At 35.4% G+C, this 23,592-nt stretch overlaps 1 protein-coding gene across 5 annotated transcripts in view; it reads right to left on the bottom strand.

The window, feature by feature from the left end:
- HGF (hepatocyte growth factor) overlaps nucleotides 1-23,592 on the bottom strand; it is a 61,040-nt gene that overhangs the window by 16,105 nt on the left and 21,343 nt on the right. For 3 of the 5 annotated variants that reach the window (XR_001558599.2, XM_015878467.2, XM_015878383.2), the window contains exons 5-10: nucleotides 22,450-22,592; nucleotides 20,632-20,752; nucleotides 15,676-15,794; nucleotides 5,268-5,442; nucleotides 3,438-3,565; nucleotides 1,786-1,888 (exon numbers count right to left, since the gene is read on the bottom strand). Coding sequence is in view for 4 of the 5 variants with exons in the window: in XM_015878467.2 (XP_015733953.1) it covers nucleotides 1,786-1,888; nucleotides 3,438-3,565; nucleotides 5,268-5,442; nucleotides 15,676-15,794; nucleotides 20,632-20,752; nucleotides 22,450-22,592 (789 nt within the window). In the remaining variant the exon portion in view is untranslated. Of the gene's footprint in view, nucleotides 1-1,785; nucleotides 1,889-3,437; nucleotides 3,566-5,267; nucleotides 5,443-10,706; nucleotides 13,821-15,675; nucleotides 15,795-20,631; nucleotides 20,753-22,449; nucleotides 22,593-23,592 lie in introns of those variants that run through there. The other 2 variants (XM_015878541.2, XM_015878646.2) reach the window with 2 other exon arrangements.

Raw genomic sequence — 23,592 nt, 5'->3', positions numbered from 1 at the left:
TCAGAGTTGGTTAAAATCAAAGGGAAGCTGAGACAAATATTTGCTGGATCTGTGTCCAACTTTCCTCTGGTTAGTATTTTAAGCACTGAATCCAGTGGACAGCTGGGAGATTTCTAGACCTCTCATTCAAACTTAAATCCATGTATACCTGCAGGAGAAATCTTTAAACTGATTTGAACAGTGCTTATGCTGCATTCAGCAAATCTGCCTGGGAACCTATGTATCTTTTCCCTGCAGGTTAGCAGAAGAGAACACTGATACTGTATAGAGGAAAACTAAACTGCAGGTAAAGGAAGCAAAATGCAAGGAAGTTAAGCAGACAAAGCAACAGGCAAGGAGAAACATGAATGGAATGGCTCAAATTCTAGTTATAAGTGATCTAAGCAGCAGACCTACACAAAGCATTTAACTAAAGGTGAAAGTGCAGAGTGATGATCTGAAGTGGAGAAAGCTGTTTATTTTGGTTTGTCAGATAGTAGCATACAGACTACTTAAGTTACAGCTTTGCTTCCCTCTAAGCTCATAAACAACCAGGTGCACTACTTCTGACTTTCCCAAACCAGAGTAATTGCTAAGGTAAGACAGGTAATTTCCCAGTCTTTCCTGGGTGGAAAATTAGTGGCAGTAAGAGAAGAAAGGCTGATCTGTATTCATGAATACACCTGCATCATACATCCAGTTGGTACAAGGATCAAGCTGTATCCTTCACAGGTAACAGAGAACATATCTGAGCTCTCTGAAGTCCCAGTCTTAAATCTCCTCCTTTAGATAGTAAGTAGGCTGGAATATATATCCTGTCTCTGACCCTGGGTAGGGTAAATAACACATAGTCCAGCCTGTGATTCCAGACAGTGCCACTGAAAAATGTTTTTTTTTGTTTTTTTGTTTTTTGTAACACAGCTTTCCTGAAGGTTCACTTACTGACTTACATTGATCCTATTACTCCTGAAATTTATTAATCTACACTTCTGAACAGAGACAACAATGAGGATCCTGGAGTAATTGAGAAAGTCTTTTGTAATTTTTGCTGAATCATTCTTGCCTTAGCAGGTAAGTTAAACAAACTTGCTATTTCCACTGCTTAGAATTCAGAAGCCAAAGCAGTGATAAACAGTAGAAACTGTAATTTGCTTTAATGGCACTTAATGACAGTGTCATTAGATTTTAGACTCACAGTTCAATTTCAGTTTGCAGGGGACTCAGTAGGTATCAAGTCCAACATCCTGCTTCAAACAGGATGAGCTAAGAGAAGAGATCAAATTGCTCAGGAATTTCTGGTTTTCAGAACTTAGAAAAATATAAATATTGAGCAAATGTAACATGACCATTTCCTTCTTCATTCCTGCTATTCTCTCATATGAAAAAAAAAAAAAACAAAAAACAAACAAACAAAAAACAAAAACAAACAAACAAAAAAACCTTTCAAGGCCAAAGAGGAAAATGCGACCAGTAAACTAAACACTAAGAAACATCCCAAAGCCTGCAATTAGTGGTTAGTTTGAAAAAAGACATGTTGTGTAATATATTTTAACAAGACACTACAAGACAAGAAAAAAAGACAAGAAAAGACAGGAAAAGACAGGAAAAGTCAGGAAAAGTCAGGAAAAGTCATGAAAAGAAAGAAAAAAAGAGGAGGGAGGGGAGTGGAGGGAAGGGAAGGAAAGGAAAGAAGGAGTTTCGGGGCATATGGGGTTATTTTAGAATCACTGCAAAAGAAATTGAGATGCCATCTGGAGTCAGTATTTATTCAGGACTCACTGAACAATCTCTTTTGTATGTACTCACCTACGTAAGTCTTCAATATTCTTGTCCCATGTGGAGCAAGTTAGTCCAAATCTTGTCTTGGACAGATTCCCCGTGTAACTCTTTCCATTGCCACGATAACAATCTGAATACGAAATGTTGAGACAAAGAGAAGTGGAGGGCAACTGTGCAACACTGAACAGAAAACTCTTCCTTTCCATCATTAATTCCAATAATTAAAGTTTTACATGTAGCAAACACTTTATGATATAAATCAGGCATCAGTATAAATCAAATGAGAAAGAACATGGCAGAGTTTTCAAATTTAGATACATAATCTTTTGCTTGAGGCCTTTGTTCTCAGTACAGTAGCATTTTAAATGTCATCTTGCATGGATAAATTGGGACATTTTCTTTCAAAAGTAGTTATGTTGTGTATAATTTATAATGGTTGCACCGAATGTTCTGAAAGTTGTCAAGAGCCGTTTTATACAAAACAAAGCAAACCCTATCTTTTATCCTCCCTCCTCAAAAACAGGTTTTCCACCTGCCTATCTTCAACAACCTACCTTCACGTAAACTCTGGATATTGGCTATAGAACATAATTCTCGATTTAAGTTCTACTTTGGCAAAATTGAAAAATCTACGACTTCAATTTTAATGAAATTCAGAATCTTGCCTGTTGCCTCCAGTAGAAGTCATGTTTAATTCATAATCTTTAATCACAAGCTTTTCTGAGACTTTTCAAGAAGATTATTTAAAATGAGCATTACTCTAAAGAATTCTGTATTAAGCGTTTCATTTCATATTCATCAGAATTTTTACTTTTTAATAACTGATACTTAAAAAAAAAGAAAACAAAAAAAAACAAAAACAAAAAATCCCACTACTAAATGAAAGTAAAAACATAACCCTTGCTCTAACTGAATTCTTGCAGTTGTGGTTCTTTATATCTTAAGAGATAAATTATTTAAAAACTAAAGTAGCCAACTTTAATATATGGTCAAGTAAGGTATCATCATCATAGTATCATAGTCTCATGCGAGTTGGAAGGGACCTTAGAGATCATTGAGTCCAACCCCTGGGATTGGAGCCTCCTGTGTAGCAGAGCGGCACTTCTACCACTTGCACCACAGGGGGATTTGAACCCGGGCCTCGGTGTTGCAAAGCGTCATTCCTACCACTGCGCCACTGGGGTAACAGATTACAAGTTTGAAACTCAGGTTATATCTTGGTTGATATGAGTTCTCAGGGTATATGGGAAATCCCATGTGGGATTTCTTTTAGTCTTTTAGTTAAGGGGGTATATGGGGAAAATAACAAATGTTAACGGCCTTATACACACAAAAAAGAAAGAAGCTAACCAAGAAATCATAAGAAATCATCTCAGCTGTGGGAAAGGCCTTCCAAATTAAGAGTGGTAATAGAGTTAAGATTAAACTAGTCTAAAAATCAGATCCAACAGCAAATCTTTGCTGCAACTTTCCCTGCTGGAACTGAAACATGAACTGAGAAATGAATCTCATTTACACCATGATGAATCCCAAGTATGCAAATAACACTAAAGCATAACTACACAGGTGTAATGCAGATGTACTGAGATCAGCTTCTCCAGCTCTCATGCTTGCATATCTACCATTTGGAACAGTACAGCATTCACTTAAGATCATGTTATCACCTTTCCCTCTGTTACCTTGTTCATTTGATACATCGCACTTAGGAATCTGGGAGCAATAACCAACCCGGATGTTTGGGTCAGTAGTAAAACACCAGGGTGATTCAGATCCATCTGGATTTCGACAGTAGTTCTCCCTCAAATCCCTATAAAAATAAATATGTTAGCTCACAGAGGGGATCACCTAAAACCACTGATGCATTCTATCAGATTTTATTATGAATTAGTAATAATAAAGGCTCCTAAAGGTCTGTGTGCAACTTGATCAGTGTCAAGTGCAGGGAGTTGAGGAAGCAGTAAGATTACATATACCAGAAAATGTAGTAATTGTAATGAGAAAATGATTATGGGAATTCATTTTCAGTGGACTTATGTTTTGACTAGCTATGAGATTGCATTTGAAGATTAACAATATTTTCAATATAGCTTATTTTTATTCAGGATTCTCCATCAGAATTTGCATGCAAGCTGACATTGGATACACCTGCAATCCATTACAAGCGCTTTTAAACACAAACATTACCAGAGTGCTTAAAATTCCCTGTGCTTCAATGGTTCTGCTGAGCTTAGAGGAACAAAGTCCTTATGATTGTCAGTGATTCATTTAAGAAACTGAATCTTAGAACATGGGAAAAAAAAAAAAAAAAAAAAAAAAAGTACATTGAAATCCTATACAGCTGTTAAATTTAAAGTTGGCCACAAGGGAACATATTTAAATGTATCATGCAGCTTGAATTAAATAATCAAACCTCTTAAATGTTTTATTTTTCATCTCCTGACATTTGTTGCTATGTTCTCTGCAATGCCATATTTCATTGCATTTTTCCATCTGCATCACTTACTGATAACAGACTATGGAAATAATTGGTCTAATGCTGTAATTCTTCCTCTGTGTTCTGAACATCCATATACTTGATTCCATTAATTTTACTCAGTTTATAGTCCTAAATAGCTACAATGCACTCAGACATCAGCTGAAGAAAAAGTCCTAATGTTTTAGCCACTATACTGTTAGGAAAACTGTTAAAACCACATAAGGACCTAAACCTGCAGCACAGGTACAGCACAGACTGATTTAAATGGTAGATTGTTTGAGGAATGCTGTGGGGTCATGCTCAAGCACAAATGTACAAGTCAATTCAAGATGGTACTACAATTAACAGAGGAGCTTCAGGGTCATTTCCTATTTGCTGGCAGCCATAAATAAAGACAGTTATTTAAATATATATACACAGATATATGTATATATAGTATTTATAAAGACTTGAAGTGTAAACTTTGACTCAATGCTAATTAGCTAGGTTTCTTCTATGCTCAGTGAAAAAAAAAAAAATTAAAAAAAAAAAAAAGTATGAAAGATTATGATTAAGGTAACTTAACTGCCAAAAAAAAAGTAGATGATTCACATGCTGTGAATGTATCGCTCCTTTTATGTACTCTACATAAACTTAGAAGCCCAGTGGTAAAATCTGTTTTAATTGTGTAAATACATTTAGTAAGTAAGTGAAAAAAAATATGATTAAAAACATGGAAAATAAAAGAAGTGTTGTCAAATATTGTAAATACCAAGTATTGTCAATTTTTATTTTTTTTGAAAAAAAATATTTTAAAAGTATTGCCAAAGTTTATTGAAAAACAAAAACACCAACATTTTTACCTAAATTCACCTAGATCTAATGTTTTGAGACAGGAGTAATTTATTTTCCCAGATTCAAATATTTTCCAGAAAGAAATGTATGTGCAGAGTGAGGGACAGGGATCCCACTGCCTACTTTGGCAGTGTGAATTTTAAAAAACAGCAGGAATTGTTCTTAGCCAAGTGCATAAACACTCATTGTCTCTACTCACTTGCACTTGAAGTTCTCAGGAGTGATGTTGTGCTGATGAGGAAATTGGGAGTCCCACCGCTGGCACTGGATCCCACTCCATATAGTGTTGACTGTGCCACGGTAGCCCTCACCCTGCCCCTGGATGCATGTTGTTGTCTCAGCCACTGCCTCTGTGCTGTTCAGGATGCCAACATCTGCAAATGCAGAGAAGAGATGCTGTTTTGTTTTCATAAAAATGATCCCGGATCAGGATTTAGGGTTTGAAATCTACACTGCATTCCAAATTGTGGAACTGAAGTCCTTTGTCAATCTGTCTTTTAAAGAATAATGATCTCCTCTTCCCATTGACAACATTTGTAAAATCAGAATAGGTAGTAGGCTTTATGCTAGTTTCCCCACTTGCAGGCCAAGAATCTAACAGCTGTGTAATGTTTAGGAATGTTTAGACACTCATTCTATAACACTGAAAGTCAGGCAATATTCTTAGTTATTGTGTTCAGTTCAGCAATTTTTTTTTTTCTTTTGCTTAGCTTTATACAACACACAACATGTATGACCCATGTTCACACTGTTAAATATATTAAAACATGTTTGCAGGACGAGAATAACCTAACTGGTTTTCTCCAAAGAATTCCCAGAATATCAAGTCATAGAAACGATGAAAATAAAAAAATAAATAAAATAAAATAAAATAAAATAAAATAAAATAAAATAAAATAAAATAAAATAAAATAAAATAAAATAAAATAAAATAANCCAATGACTTTCGGTGGTGCTGAGCAGCAAAACCAAGAAAGTTCCTGATGCAGGGAAACATCTGAACTTGTACCTGTTCTAGAGAAGGGAGATCACTGTGCAGGTCCTTTGACTTCTGCCCTGGAAGGGAATCCTGCCCATGGATGTTATAACCAGAAAATGTAAGTACTTTGCCTTCTGAGTGACTTATGTTCCATGAAAGCAGTGAAACGCTCATGTTCTCTGTCCCAGACACTGGAGAGCAGGCTGTTTTATTGAAGTGCTCCGGTGTTTTCTTTCTGTGATTTATAACCGTACATATTCCCACAAGCACTGAAAGACACTCAAAATACACAGGCAGTCTTCAGCCTAATAAAAAACAGATACTATTTCAGCTAACCGGATTGCCTGAACAATCTCCATCTTAAGAAAACAATGAAATTGAGGGAGCACAAAAGGTAACTCCTCACAACCAGGGGATAAGATGACTGTTCTCAAATGATTTTTTAGATATCATCACGATCTTGCACCACAACTCAGACTCAATCAGATAAATATCACTGAAGCTCTGATTTAAGCTCACCTGTGACCCAAGATTAGACAACCAGATAAACATGAAACCGAAGGCAGCTCCTCCTTATGTAGTTCAGAAAAAAATAAATAAAATAAAATAAAATAAAATAAAATAAAATAAAATAAAATAAAATAAAATAAAATAAAATAAAATAAAATAAAATAAAATAAAGAGAGATAAATCTTATTCTAAAGTAACATGCTAAATATTCCTTGAAGCTTCTCTTTGTATGCCTCATATATTTGGAGAAAAAAAATAGCCTTGCTTTTGGAAATCAAAGATCATTATTCTCTAAAGAGAGACAAATGTTTTAAAGACCAAGAAAATTCATCAGACTCAAGATCTTTTACAGATGTTGATATACTCTGCATTCATCCTGGTGTGGGTTGCCTTGAACTAAATTCAGAAAAACAGTGGTTTCTGAAATGACTCATTCACATAACTTGAAAGTCTTTCTATTTCTTATGCAATCTTCATAATTGAAAATTAATGGCACAGATATTGCATCAGCTATATACAAAGTAATACAAAACTAAATACACTACAATAATGCTTCTGCAGTGCCCCCAAAAGCTCTCAACATAAGACTTTTATTTTAAGTAACTGTTCATCTTTTTGTAATTGCTGTTTTTTACAAGAATAAATTTATTAATTATCCTAAAGTATTGTTGTCAGCAGTAAGTATGTTAATAAACTTTTCAAATTACTTTTCTTCAAATAGTCCAGTGACTAGAAAAATATTCCTGTGTTTTACTCATATATAGTTCATGCCTACTAACTTTAGCCAGTTCTGTGAACTTGTGGAGAATATGGTTCTTCAGGAAACCAAATGTCATAACAGATGGGTTTGGTTGATTTGCTGTCTAATCTTCTATGTTAAAGACCACTTCTCTGTCAGAGGATAACGTCAAGTTGTGCAATTGAATTATACATTTCTACATGATACAGAATTTTTTCCTTTTTCTCTTCATCTGTCTGATATTTTTACATCCAGTTTCAATGTCAAATTAACTTTTTGTCCTTCCTTTCCAAGGTGATTTGTCTGCAAATGTTGACCTGTTTCATTGAGATTGTCAATTCTAAAATCACAAAGGGTGTCACAAGCAGACTTCTGCAAGCTGATAAATGCAGTCTTTCCAGACAAGTAGTCAAATGGACTTGTAGCGAGATTTTTAATCATTAGTATTCATTTTATAAACAACTGGACAATGGCAAAAACAACAAAGGACAAATTTGTACATCTATTAGAAATAAGCAGCTGCATATTTCAGTTTTCTACTATCACTAGGGTATGAAAAAAAATTGGAATTATATTCTTAAAACTTCTGAAACTGATTAAATTGAATATCACTATACCATGTTCAAATACCTATTTTCCATTGAAAAAAAGATATGCATCTCTTTCTTAAAAAGTGGAAAAAGGAAAAAAAAAAAAAAGAAAAAAAAAAGATGTACAATTTGGAATAAGAAAGTCAGTCACCAAGATGTATTTCAGCATACATATGGCATCCTGGCTGCATACTAATTCCAAAGTTACTACTGTATAACTCCAGTAAAAAGCCTTCCTAATAGCAGGAAAATTCAATGTAATGCAGTTTTTTACTCCAAACAAGCTCTATATGAACAAGCTTTTTATTTGTTTGTTTGTTTGTTTGTTTGTTTTTATTGCACACCTTAATTGAAACAGCTAATGCACCAACTGATTTAAGCAATGTCACAGCTTTTTTTTTTTTTTAGAGTTTTCCTTCTTGTTCATCTAAGGATACAAATCTCAACTTCATATAGATCAGCTTTTACATCAATTTGTTTTAAAATATTCTCTTTAAATGACCTTCTAACCAGACAACCTTGTCTATCCTATTATCAGTTAAATACTTGCAAAACCAAGTCACTGTAATGGCTAAGAGAGAAATTATTTCAGGATCCATAATGCATGGTGGATTATCTACTCCCACTATTTTGTGGCACATCTCAGTGAGAATTCGAGTAATGAAGAGGATCTTTAAAATATTTTTAATTTGAGTTAACAAATCAGTTCTATCATTCCACAAGGTTTCTTGCGAGACCACCTCTATTTTCTGGAAACTTCTAGTTTTCAAATATGAAAAATGATACAAAAAAAAATATTACTGAAATATAATTCTGAAATTTAAACCTGAAGTTCTCTTGACTTTGGTCCTCAGAAACAACTTCTCCCATTCTTTCTTTTGAATCCCAGAAGAAGCTGAGAAATGATCAAAAAAGCCTCAACAATTTCAGCTGGTGATTTCCACAGATACTATGGGAACTGTCTCCCTGTTCACAGGAACAAAGGGTAAACTGGGCACACATAGAGACATGCAACAGCATGTAGAAAATTGACTGCCTTACTAGGCATTACAGAGGTGTTCTGCAGACCATAATACAGTTGCCAAACTTTAAGAAATGTCCAAGTTATCTACGACTACAGCTTAAATTGTCATCTTCACTCGTACTGGTCTTGCTCTTGAGGCTAATTACTCCTGTCACACACACAGCCAAATACAGTAATTCCAAGCATGGATACAAGGCGAGGAGTGCACTGATGAATAAGTCCTACTTCTGAGAGCACACTCACCAGTTTTCTCAGAAAGACACACAATGACACCAGTAATCAGTAAGACACCTCATATACATCCTAGACATGCCTTTAAAATAAGAACCTGGATTACCATGTTTTCTTTTTTGTTTGTTTTTTTTAATAAGAAAATAATTATTTATGAAGTTGGAAGATGAATTCATGATCAATACACAATTTCTACGCAGACAGGTAGATTTATATCCTATTAGAAAAACTTTTTTTGTTGTTGTTCAAGTTCAACCTTCTGAACTGTGAGGAAGAATGCTCTCAAAGGAAGATCACATAAAAATCATCATATGAAAGACTGCTATCTATGCTTTATTGATTGTCACTTTTTATTGCCGTACAAAACTACATTATGCACTGAATAATTTATTAAATGTCAGTAACACTTATCCACTTTTAAAATTTGATTAAATTATTTTTAAATTCTGTGAGACTGAAATTAAACATGCAATTCAAACAGCTGTATTTGAACTTTGACATGTCCAGGCTGAGGTCTTCAGTGAAAATTCAGTAATCAGAGGTACACTTTTTCCATAAAACCTTCCTTATTTTGGTATCTTAAATAACTATTAGTAATGGACAGCTCATATATTCATAGGAGCTTGAGGAAAGAGCCATAACATTATCCAGAGCTTCATGTGTAAAGCCACAGACAGTCTTCTCAGTACTGGTTCTCACACTAATGCCAGCATGAGGGAATCAGCAGGGGCCTTGAGTCATTCTACAGCTGAAGCAACCAGCCAGAAGCAAATCCTGCACAAATGTTAGTTCAGTGGATAAACTCCTACTAACTTAAATGAAGACAGAGATTTTGCTAGACTATTACTGTTCTTTCATGATAAGACTATTTAAATATAGTTGGAAAAGATCTAGTTGGAAAAGAAATGTAGTCCTGCATGCTTTTGTTAGGAAAAAAAAATCTACAATAGCTTACCTAGTTGCAATATTTTTCCTCAAACATAACAAAATATGCCCAGAGTTATAATGAAAGAACTTAAAAGGTATATTTTGAAAGAGCTGCTTAACTCAGTGTAGAAACAATACTGAAAACAATAACATCCCTCTGACCAACACAGTTCAGCATGTCAGTGATTTTCAAGGAATAAGCTGCTCTCGCTTAGTGAGGTTGCGTCCAGCCATCCCCACCTCAAGTTCAATGTACTTGTGTGACAGTTCCTTTTTTCCCTGCTTTCTACACTGTAGTATCTCATAGGATGCAAAACATGGGAAAACAAAGAAACAAGCAAATCCTGTGCTTGTAGCCTTGACAAAAAAGTGGGTTTTTTGTACTTTTGTACTGTTTCACTGAGAACATAAAAGAAAGTGAAGAAATAAATTAGATCCAGGCTCAAGAATGGCAGTACTGAAGAATACATTGTTACTGAAGACTTGCAGACCTACACAAAGTCACACCTTGAAGAAACAGAGACTTTTCTGAGTTGTTCCAACACAAACAACCAAGCTTTAAATCCATATATATATATATATATATATATATATATATATATATACTCTTAATAAGAATTTCACATTCAAATGGCCCATTCAAGTGGTCCATTTAAATCTCTGTTTTTAAAATATGAGTAATCTAATTCTGGTGGTTCTCTGACTTCCCAAACCTGCAATGGTTTATTGTTGTTGTTGTTTTCTTTACATCCAGACTTCTCACTTTGCTACTTTATTGCTAGACCCCTTCCATCAAACTTAGCATTAAACCCAGTCTGTTATTGAATTATTTTAGAACACTGAGGTCTCCAGTCACACCTGCCTATTTCCTATGAGCAGTGAAAGCAAAGGCTAGATCCATGCTAACATCAACTGAGCTGGTTGGAAATCACATAGGTGGCAACCAAACACTTTCCTTAACATGGTAATTGTGTGCAGGTCTGCAACTCTCAAATGACTGACGTAAGTTTTTTTCTCCTTTCTGGGCCTCATCCATAGAAATGTAGTTTTGTTGTTGTTGTTTTTGTTGTTGTTTTTAAATTTTTAATTTTATTTTAAAGTAGCTGTCCTTCCTGTAGTCCATATCATCATTCATAACAAAGTAATAGCTATTTTCTTTAGTGCTTATTTGCTGTCATTGCTTGCATTTCTTCATTTCATCCTACACTTCTTATTCTCATTCTTATAGTTGTTCTTTTATCCTCTTTTCTAACTAAAAATTGTCTCAAGCCAAAACCACAGACACATATGTGAGCAACTTCAAACCAATCCTGGGGTCCCTGAAGTCTTAATCCAGATCCAATTTTTGCAGCTTGAGCCATCTCTAATCCCTAATTGCTCCTGTCATCTCTTTCTCACAGCCTTGGCTGTAAGCCACCATGTTTTATGCTGCCTTCTGTGCTTGGAAATAAAGTTACAATGCCCTCCTGTCTCCTCAGTCTTAAAAACATATTTATTTTCTGAATGCTTCCTTCCAGTGACTTTTTTGCTTAAAATTTTGTATATGAGCTGTTGTCAGCATTTTGGCTATAGAGCATACTAGCACTCATGACATGTAGCTAAAACCACAAACAGCATGCTGCCTTGTGGTCACTCCCCTGAAGAGAGGACACCTACGTTTTTGTACGGGGTCCAAGGGTTTGGATTTGCAGAGCACTTTTTCTAATTAGTATTTCTTGTAAAATATATAAACAGTCCTCATCATAGGAATTAAAAATCTGTGTGGGAATCCAAACCACAAAGCTATAAAGACATATAACACATGATGTTCTCTTTTTAGTGTACCGAAATTGTACACAGCCAGAGCTTCAGAAAACAGAGCAGCCACTGAAACCCAGAATGGTCTAGTGTTTTGGGCTCCCTGCTAGGAGGTGGGAAAACAGTTTTTCTATGTGCCTCAAGAATGACAGAAAACTCAAAACAGGGCTCTGACATTTTACATTCACATTCCAGTCACTGAGCTGATGATATAACTGTAATATCTCCAATAAATTCCCTCTTGAGTTTATAAAAGAAAGCAGTGAAAGCACTGCATTTTGTGTAGAGGGTAGGGCCATAAACCTGTGCTAAATATCCTTTGAAAATATCAGCTACATGGTGCACTTTCAAGATCATTACTTCTGTATTCTTATTAGCATAGATTCCTTCAGTTATTTCCAAAGATTTACAGATTTCTGCTGTGAAACTGCAGTTTTACATATGAAATTTCCACTGATCTTAATATAGTTTCTATTCACTTAAGGGAATTCTCCTATATTTTGACCTTAATATAAAAAAACTAAAGGAAGAATTCACACTTAATGTTATCAGCATCTGCCTAGAAATCAGGCTAATATTTTCATCACATTAAAATCATTATATTGTTGGAACTTTTATTTATTTGTTTGTTTATTTATTTTATTTTGGTGATACTGGTTTGGGAATTACTTTTTCTCCGGAATTATAGTGTAACTGTAAGTGATACAAAGATAACACTACAGTAGTTTGCAGAAGTAAGTTCTCCCACCACATGACTTTATACTGAGAGTTACATGGACTGTAAGCTTACGTGACCAGCAAAGCCAGATGTGAATCCTCAGAACACTGACACATCAGCTCAGGAAATGCCAAAGGATAGAGGTTTATAAAAGTTTCATTTGTGAAACAGTCAGCTGTAACTTCGAACTATTTTTATTTTCATAATAAACTCACTTCTAACAGTGGAAAAGAATAGCTCTATTATGCTATGTATGATTCATATTTTATTGAATATTTAAAAAATAAATAGAAAAGGAAGCTCAGTTCAGTTTAATTAAAAAATAAACAATTGCTTAATGAAAGACAATTCAGCTTCAGAGCTGAACAAGACTGTGTGTATACTAGGAAAAGGCTGAACTTAAATGTTCAAATTATAAAAAAATCTAGATATGATTACATGATTTAGTACTGTAGTTCACAGGCAAGATCTTCAACATGAGTGTGTCTTAATGGCTGCCTAATAAAAAACAAGCAGTAGTTTCTTCTGTCTCTGGAGAGCCTGATTACAGACATTATCCAAAGTGGCAAATTATCTTCACTTTTTCACAGCGAAATAATTTTACTAATTTTAACTACCTTATAGTGGATTTATAATGACTTATGATAGTTTGGAATAAATTCACTTACTCCCTGCCAGGGAATACATTCAGAGTATTCATCTCAACCTTTGGACTGTAAGCATTTTGGGTAAGAAGAGACTGACACCCCAAGACTTCACACTGGCCAAAACCAAGAACTGGCAAGGAAAGAATAATCTGAACTATGAATGCTGGATGAACAAGAAAAGGTAGCATTTGATTTGCTAAGAATTACACAGTGAAAACAGAGAATCCCATACTTCCACTTTAAGTTCGACGCTGCTCATATGTAATGGTTCATGCCAGAGCCATAAACACATGAAGGGTGGGTGCAAAGAGGATGGAGCCAAGCGTTTTTCAGTGGTGCTCTCTACTAGGAAACAGGCAATGGGCACAAACTGGAACAAAAAATGTTTTATCTACACATCAATAATCACTTCATTACTGCTCTGGTGACAAAACAATGGTGCAGAGAGCCTGTAGGGACTCTTCTATAAGCTGTCTTCAAAAGCCACATGAACATAGTGTTGGTCACTCTGACTTGGGTGTTCCTACTTGAGCCACGCGTTGTGCTAGATGTATACAGCAGTTCCTGCCAACCTCAGTCAGACTGTAATTCTGTGACATACATATTTATCCAATGTTAAGGGCAAAAAAGAAAACAGAGTTACATTATTAAAACATACTTTTTAAAATATCCATTACTGTCTCTATTTTGACTAGATTTGAGATATACTAGTAGTTGTTTGTCTTGTTCTTATTAAATAAATAAATAAATACAGAGAACTTTGAGAATTGAAGAATTTAAATCAATGAAACTTACTCCTGTAATGGTTTTTATTTTTTTTCCATTTTTGAATTCTCATGTAAATTCAGTTCTAGGTGAGCTTAAAATGTTGTTTTTAATAGAATCTAGTCTTCTGTCCTCCACCTAGGAGAGCTAAATGAATTTTACAATGATACATGCCTTCTGAAGTGACACTTAGAGCTAGATGAGCTAGATGAAAACCAGAAAGTCTGTTTTTTAAGACTTCTTTTTAACACTTAATTTTGGTTAAAATGAAGCAGAACTACAAAGGAATTTGTAATTTCCCAAACTTTGCAGATCTCAGAGAAACTGACTTTCTCATGAGCTAACAGGACACTGAGATCTTCACTCAGAAGCTTCCCCTTCACTCCACAAAAAATCCCAAGACTGTTTTCCTTTCCTGTCTGTGTTCCTCCCAGCTCAGCGATAATGAAGTAGTGGGGATTCTGACATGTCATGTCTTGTTTTCAGACTTTGCCTCTACTCCCAAAATGTTTTCAACACAGTACTTTGTGTAAATCAAATAAAGAAAACTGTTATGAGTACTGTTAAATGGTCTTTAATATTATGCTTACATGCTGATTATTTTGTAGGATGGTAGCTCTATAGAGCAAAATTTGTATCCCAGATCTGGCACTGAAAATTATAGGAGATAAGAGAGGAGATTACCACCTGTAGATCCTGCATTTCATTTGTTGCACAAGTTACACTCTTCAAACAAAGTAAGGATGCAAATCCTGATTTCCTAATTAAAAAAAAAAATGCCACTACAAAACATAATTTTAGAAGCTTCCTCTGCCCCAACATTCCCATAAAATTACTTCACCACAGTTTTCAAGAGGAGTCCAATAATTTTACCTTCCTCATTGTCCTTGTATTTCTCAATTAAAACATCTAATTGTCAGTAGAATAGAGCTGGCAGATGTACCACAAAAATCAGCAGAATCTGGACTTTGAACATAGCATGTGCTCCTCAGAGGTAAAATCTTTACAAATTGTGAACTAATGCATCTCAGAGTAGGCATCTATGCATATCTTAATATCATTTAGTATCACTTCAATCCTCTGTATGTGAAGTGAAAATAACAAAAGCCACCATCTTGTTGTTATAGTATGGAAATATATCAATTGACTGTGGGCCACTGATATTGAAAGGATAAACATCACAGAGGAACACATGAATAAATTAATATTTTTGTCTTCAACACAAGGTTGAATAGCATGCAGGAACCAAGACCTAGAACCACACAATATGTAAAGCAAAGATATGTTGATAGAGCAGGGAAGAAGGTCTGCTCCAAAGCATTATGTATGAATCTACACCCAAACTGATATGCAGAGACCCAACATGGCCAAACTATTATTGTATATTAGATCATCATGCTTAACTTGCTTGACTTTGTTAGTTCTTGATTTTTTCTACATTTTTAAACAATTTCCTGCATCTATGATACACACATATACATATTCATGTGCTAAGTAACTCACACCTCTTTTATTTCTCATTCAAAATAAAAATAATGTCATTGTAGGAAGCGCTCTTTGAAAAGTGCCACCAAAGTGCAATTAATGATATAGCTATGGTCCTATATTGCTTGAACTGTCTGTGGTCTGTGTCCAAATTTTGAAAGGGAAAAGGAAGTAATAAATTCTGCTTTAACTTACCACAGGTTTTAATCGCACAGAACTCCCAGGGGGTGTTAGGGTCAAGAGTGTAGCACCATGGTCTCAGCTTGCCATCAGGATTGCGGCAGTAATTATCATCAAAGCCCTTGTCAGGATATCTGCAAACCACAACACGAAATGTGTCAGGCAAGCCTTCCTGGCAGTAGTACACAGGTTTGTACAAGGTACATAAAGGACTAGCTCTAGCAGAGAAAAATAAGAGCCAGTTCCTATTAAACTCTGGTCTGATCCTGTGAGATGGATGCAAATAGTCTTTAACGCTATTAGTAGGTTAATAACATAAAATCTCTTTCTAAGTGTGCAGCAAAATCAAGCTTCCACAGAGGGGATTCCCTGCTGAGCTAATGCACAGGCCACCGGATGGGGTAACTCTGCTAATTGCTAAACTCTTGCTCTTTGTCTGTCAATCGATGACCAGACTCTAAAGCCACTCATTTTTTTTTGAAACAGCCCAATTAAGTGTGGATTATATAAACACTGCCTGGCAGGCCGGACTCATTAAGAAAGCAGGTTCTTCAGTGCAACAGCCCTGGGTTCAGACTGGAAGCTATTTTGAATAGCTCTGTTACTAATGATAGCTCCATTTTTGTAACAGAGCTTGTTCTAGGTCATGCCCTTATTTCATGCATTGGGGGAAAAAGGAGAAAAATAAGAAATTAACTTCCGTCTCACTTTATCTCATTAAGATTTGAAACCATTCTGCCATTTAATTATTTCCATGTTCCTACTGCCATCACTGAACTGTCAGGAAGGGATTCGAGATAAGGAGGTTCTTTTTCAATAAAAGTACCATACAGACATCTATAAACTTAAGGAGATTAATGTATAATTTTATTATTATTATTTTCCCCAGTGTATACAAATTTTCTTGGTTTTCCATTTTAAGGAAACATGTTTGTAAAAGAAACAAAAAGTAGATTTTCCCCTGAGGAAAACATAAAGTCTGTAAGCAAACAAAGAACGTAACTACCTGGGAACCTGAACCCATTTACAACTGCAAGCAGATGTGTTTCACACAAGCATTGGAAGATATGATTTACAAGCATATGTTTTTGCTAAGATGCTTTTTCTATCAAACAATTATCCTATTATCAACTCATATATATGCAACACGATCTCCTTTCAGTTGAAACAGGCTCCTTCATCTATGCAAGGGATGGGAACAGGATTCAAATAGACAAAGAAAACAAAAAAAAAAACCCACAAACAAACAAACAAAAAAAAGGTATAGATAAAAACACAATGCCTTTGGACACCTGCTATGTTCAGGGATTAATTTGATGTTGACATTGTATGCTCTCTGTAATGTCCTCAGAACCAACGTAAGTCCAGGATTGGCAATGTCCCTGCAATCATAGCTCCCTAAAGCCATTCAGAACAACAGTCTATGTAAAGCATCCACTTTCTAGAAGACAAATATTATTCCTAATATTGTAAAGTATGTCAAAAATGTTATTTAGTATTCAGAACTTAAGTATAGATGTAATAATTCTTCAAGGATAAATCTTTGACAATTTTTGCTAGACAGCAACGTCCAGATCTTTCAATCTATGTATCTATGTGTTTTTCTGTGTGAACAGCAACCTTCTCAGTCTGTTTCTTCTCACATTTTCAGGCCTGCCTTTCTGATACATAAGATGTAAGATAAACAAAGAGGTTTCAGACTATTCCATGCAATTTCACAGTGAAGAATTCTCAGAGAGCTTTTCCATTTGTTCTGCAGATTCTTCAACTTTACAAAACGTTTGGGCACAGAGTCCAAGGTTTCCAACATCTTTCAGAACCCTTGCAACAGTAGTATCTGTACTTTACTGCTCAAATTGAAATGAAGCATGAAGATACACATCTGGTGTCAAAATCATGGCTTTTTCTCATTTTCTCAGAAAAAGAAAAGGAAGTTAGGTGAAGATATGTTTATTCTATACAGCAGACAGATGACAGTGTCTAGCTCCTCTGTTACTAAAGTAAAACTGAGTGTCTGAAACTCTTACTTTATCAAAATTTCTTTTCACTTAAATTTTTGTCACTAAGACACACAGGACTAAAAATTTGATTTTTTTCTATAATGAAGTTTTTATACCAAAGATACAAATTAGAGTTCTCTTTTAACAAGAGAACACCTACTTTAAAACTTAAACTCTTATATTACACTTCAATCCTACTTTCCTACAACAATAATATTTACTGCCACAACATAATTGTTTTTGAGCAGAAAATATGAGTGTAAGAAGAAATGCTGCTTCTCAGTACCCCTCAGTGTCTCTATCCTCAATTGTCTTTCTTTCACACTGAGGCATAGATCTGCCTCACATGAGGGACCTGGAACTTCAGACAATTCTGCATCCACTAAAGGTTAAAACTGGGTCATCCCTGAGTTGTTTCAGGGTATTCCTACTACTAGCTTCAATCACTTCTAACAGATATTATCAGTTCTCTTCTTTTCTCTAAACTCTGCCAGGAAAAAATCTAGAGCAATTCACTTAGGTGACAGAAAAGTGTGTTTCACTCTGAGCTGAAAGCATGCTAATTATGGTGCACTTGAAAACATCATTAGTTTTACCTCTCTTTTTTAAGTATTTTAATTTATGCCTTCATAAATACAAGTAAGTTAAAATCTACCCAACTACACTAGTCCTTTCTGATTTCCAGTTTCTTCTAATTACTCCTAGATAATACATTGTAAGTCTCTCTGGAGATTGATATATCATTTGCTTCAAAACTCCTCTCTTATTTTAGAAGCTACCACTATCCAAGTGTAATTGGCACTACCTTTAGTAAACATTTCCTAAAATTAATTAACATCAGTGTACTAGAAATGTCCTGGATGCTGGTTACAGTTGTGAAAGCATATATAGGTGGTTCAATTAATATGTATTATTATTGTGATTTTGTTTTTGTTTTTGTTTTTTTTTTAAATTATTTATTTAAAATAATAATAATAAAACTACAGTTTGAAAATAATCAAGAATGTGTTTACTATAGGAATTATAATTAGAAAGGTGATCATGACTGATGCTGCAGCTAGTCTGAAAAGTTATTTTGTGAACAAACCAAAATTAGTAGAACAAGAAAACTTGTACTTCAGACAGTAAAGTTATTATTGTTTGTACCCAGAAGTTCTATAGATGTTTTGTGCCCAAGGAACAAAATTCCTTTTGTGACTTATTCTAGAGTATAAAGCAAGTACAGAGCAAAACTCAGAAACAGATTATCTTCAGTCCCAGACTGCTAATACAAAATATTGATTGTAGCAGAACTACAGGAGACTCTGCTAATTATTCATAAAACTGATCATTTTAGCCAAGAGGAAAAAGAGTTTATGCCTCAGAAACTCTGGAACTGCAGGTCCTTACTTTTTTGCTGAAAAATAAGACTTTCAACCATCTACACTACTGTATTTCTGAGTATAAAAATCAGAATAAATGCAGTGGAACACTTCAAAGTATAGGAAAATATGTATTTTTTTCTATATAAAGATTTCTGTTAGTGGAAGATCTCAAATATTCTGAGTCTGACGATTTTTGTAGACTTGCTGGCAGTTGGAGGTTATTTAATTCATTTTAAATGTGTAGCTAATCCAAACTCTAGAGTAAAATTAAACAGTCCAGTTTAAGAGAGACACAAAGGTTCTTCTGCATGACCTAAAACTTGTTACAAAATTCTTTCATAAGAAAGTGTTATTGATGATATTTAGCAGTTGGGTGAATTCTACACTCTAGGACAACTGCTAAAAATGGAAGGGAATTTTTCTTGCTCTTACTGACTTATCTAGCATTATACATATATCTGTGCATATACATATATGCATATATACACATGTATTCATAAAAACATTATATAGAGAGAAGTTGAAAACATAAATCCATGTTGAATGATGAACTGTTTCTCCAGGTAGGACACATGCAGTAGGGAAATACTTTGGTCAAATAAGATGGTTCATAGAGTCATCATAAAATTGTGTGAGTTGGAGGGGACCCCAAAAAGTCATCTAGTCCACCTCCCCTTCAACACCTACAGATAGATGGTGTTGCTCAGAGCCCTGTACGGTGTGACCTTGAATGTCTCCAAGGATGGGGCATCTACCACCTCTCTAGCCACTCCACCCCAAGCCTATAGCGCTGCCTGGGGTTGTTGTGGCCAAAGTGCAGAACCCAACATTTGGTCTTGTTGAACCTCATCCCGTTGGCTTCGGGTTCGGCCATTGGCTGTCACTACAGAACTCTACAGATGGATGCATTACTCTGGGTGAGGTATTACCAGAACAGAGTAGAAGGACAGGATCATTTGCTTTGCCCTGTTTACCATGCTTCTTTTGATGCAGCCCAGGATGGAGAGGGCATATTACTCGCTCATGTTCAGTTTGCCATCTTCCAATATTCCCAAATCCTTTTTGGCAGATACTTAAACTTGATTAGAACAGACAAACTAAAGCTTCAAAACCATTCTATATATCAAGGTCTTGATCTTTGGATAATGTTGCAATTTAAATTCATAAAGCATGTTAATAACTCTTGCATTAATAAATAATAATAATAAAAATCCAACTGTTATTTACTCCTAATTTTTTTAAGGTATGTTAAGCTGACTGAAGCTGCGTAACCATATATCCAGAAGCATTCACGGGTGATTTTATTTTTACTGATGATGAAGCAAAGGAGGGAATTTTTATGAAGTAATGCAATGTGCATAAGCCACTGCACTCAACAGAACTGGGATGTAGTCACTGCTACTCAGAACAGTCATTAGTCTTCACCCTGTATCTCCATCATGACTACAACAAACCTGCACACACCATGGGCCAGATCTCCAAATAACTGAAACTGTCCAGGTCCATGAGTTTCAGTCCAGCTAATACTTTGCTCAGCTAGTTCCAAAATGTGTATAATCTTGAAATGAAAACCACACAGATTTGCATGGTAGCGAGGAGGATGTTACCTCTCTGGACGAAATTTGTGTTTGTGTGGTCTCTGAAGGTCCCAGCGTTGACATTCCTTGCCTGTCTCAGTATGATCCATTGGCCCTCTGTAACTCTCTCCATTGCAGGTCATGCATTCAACTAGAAACAAAAAATGTATATAGTTTTCTAGTAATTTATTATGCTGGTGAATTACAGAATAAATAATAATAATAATAATAATGAATTACATCCCTGCTGTTATAAATTGAAACCAACTTAGAGAGGTGCAAAAGTTGATACCTTTTAAGTCAGGGCTGACTCCTTGGAATGGAAGATTTTGTTTGAAATTGAATTGCGTCTCTTTCTCAGATCTAATCCAGATGCCTAAATTTGGTACCACTTCATAGGAATCTTGCAGTTTGGAAGCAGGCAGGTGTGAGCTGCTAGAGTCATTTGTGTTCCTAGTTGCTTTTTAATCTTACATATTAAAGAGATTTGTTTGAGTTCTGATTTTACTTTCTAATTCCCTGCATATATTGTAGAAAGTGTTTTGATTAATGATGGAGAGACACAGCCAAGGAAGGAGCATTATTTGGAGGTGATATTATATAATGTATGTAGCATTTGCAATCCTAAATCAATCATACAGCTCTGCAGAATAGCAGCACTAGTTTAGGTGCAGAATAATGCCTGAATTACAAATTTCAGGAAGTACAGTCTTTAAATTCACAGCACTTTCAGCTGTGTATAACACTGTTTCTTTTCAATACTAACTCTTTCTGGTAAACAATCATATATTTTCAATCTTGGTTTAAGAAAGTGGGAAGGTGGAGGAAGAGTGGGTAAAGCTACAGAAAGATTTGAAATTGCAATTAAACAAAATACGCTTTATAATTTGGAATGAAAATCTTAAAATGTAACAAATTCACCCTAATTAACTAAGGACACACATTTCTCAAGTGCACCCTAATTAGAGTAATTGTAATTAAGGAGCACTTGGTAAATAATTTATGCAACTATAGATCTCATTCTTCAGTCAAAACATTCACTGTTAAAGTCTGGGTCTCACAGCGAGCTCCAGGTCATAACCCATTTGAAAATACCTTAAATTGATCATTAAATGTTAGCTCTTTATGGATTTGCAAACTACTTATAAATCATTCTCTACTCTCTGTTCCCTTTTATTCCCCTTCCACTGTTTATCTATTGCACATAACACATTAGCAGGAAAGTTGAAGGCATCCTATCTTGAGAATTTAAATGAATTGATTGATTAGAAGTGAATTATCTGATTAGCAAGATGTAAGAGCTTGGTTTGAAAGATAACAGAACATAAAAGTCAGATGTGATGAGGCACATCAATTCAATTTCAGATTCTGACTGGCTTTCTGACTGAATGTGACTGGCTTTCCTAAATGTTTTCCTTATTTATGTAATTCATTTGAAAACCAAAATATGTTTTTACTTTACGCATTTGCCTTGTAATTCACTACTTATACATTTTCATCAAAAAGGCAAAAACCTGATTTTACACTAGATAAGTTTATCAGCTGTTGTAGTGAAATTGTTAATGGATTCACTCTTTATTAGACAATGAAATAAGAGACATGTTTGTGCAGTCAGCACAACTGCATTGTTCTAAATTCTCTGTGATCTGAGCAAGAGCTAGTGATCCCAGAAGCTTGTTTAAGATATTTTCTTCAAACTACTTTTTGTGTAGCAGCATTCATTCTAGCTAAAGAGTTATCTTTCCTTACTGCAAAGACCATAGATGAGTATTACAGAAGCTAATGGAAGTTCTGTGTACTTGCTCTCTGTACAAAAAAAGGCACCTTTTGGCTTGAGCCCTGCCTTACCTTCAGAGCAGAGGGGGATGTCACAGACTTCATGGCGCATCTCTGGGCTGGTGGTGAAACACCATGGCCCTCCCTCTTCCCCTCGGGGGTTTCGGCAGTAGTTTTCCCGCAGGTCTTTACCCCGATAGCTCGAAGGCAAAAAGCTAGTTTTAAAATGACAATCATTACAGCATCAGAGCATGCAAATTTCAGTGTTAATCATACTATTTTTATAAACAGTTAGAAACAATTGGATTTCTGCTTCCTTTTCCCTCCGCCCTGCCTACACAAATGCACACATTCAAATATGTGTCCATACACAAATACACATCTTTGGTCAGGATTACTCAACCAGTGGCCTACGCCTGGGACAATTTCTCTTAATAATAAATAAAGCTTACTCTAGCAAGTTTTATTCCTATTCTTCAGGTATTTTTAGCCATTTATTTGGCTCTAGAAGACCCCAGGATAAGGACGGTAAATTTATTATGAGAATGGAAGAACGATTCATTGGCATGTAAGACCTGCTGTTCATGTACACTTTGTGGACATGTCGCATGCTCAGCCCTGCTGGGCTTGGTGTATACACCATTACACCATAATGACCTCAGATAAGTCCCATACCTGCTCAGGCATCAGCTGGAATTGAGCACCACATGAGCATGGCTGAGCACTGTGTCACACCATGCCAAGATGCTTTCACTAACTGAAGCCATGCCTGGATTTTGTTCCAGAAACAGAAAATGCCCCAGATCCCTCTTTCAGTGTCTTGCTGCATGTTTTGACACAAGACCCACTGATGTCACCATAGGATCTGCTACATAAAGACCCCATTAGTCAGTGTTATTGCACACTCTGGGTCATTTAGGAGCTACCTCGTTGACAAAAATTTTCTCACCCTTTCATTGTATTTTCTTTTGGTATAAAGCCCTATTAAATAACAATAGCCTTATTCCTTTACATTAGAGGTTTTCAGGGCAATCTTAAGGACTCTGGCTTTTTTTAAGCAAAAATGTGTGCTGTTATTGTATTTTTGGCCTTATTTTCATATTTGAAATTTGAAATCATGTATATTTGGCCATATTTTCAGTATGATACTTCCCTGTTGATGCCCAGACCAACAAATATGAAGTCTCCAGGATCAAGGTTTTGTCTTCTTACTGT

Source organism: Coturnix japonica, chromosome 1 (genome assembly GCF_001577835.2).
Source record: "Coturnix japonica isolate 7356 chromosome 1, Coturnix japonica 2.1, whole genome shotgun sequence".
Lineage (NCBI taxonomy): Eukaryota > Metazoa > Chordata > Aves > Galliformes > Phasianidae > Coturnix > Coturnix japonica.
Note: the sequence above shows the minus strand (reverse complement) of the source record. Positions and strands in the feature narration are given on the sequence as shown.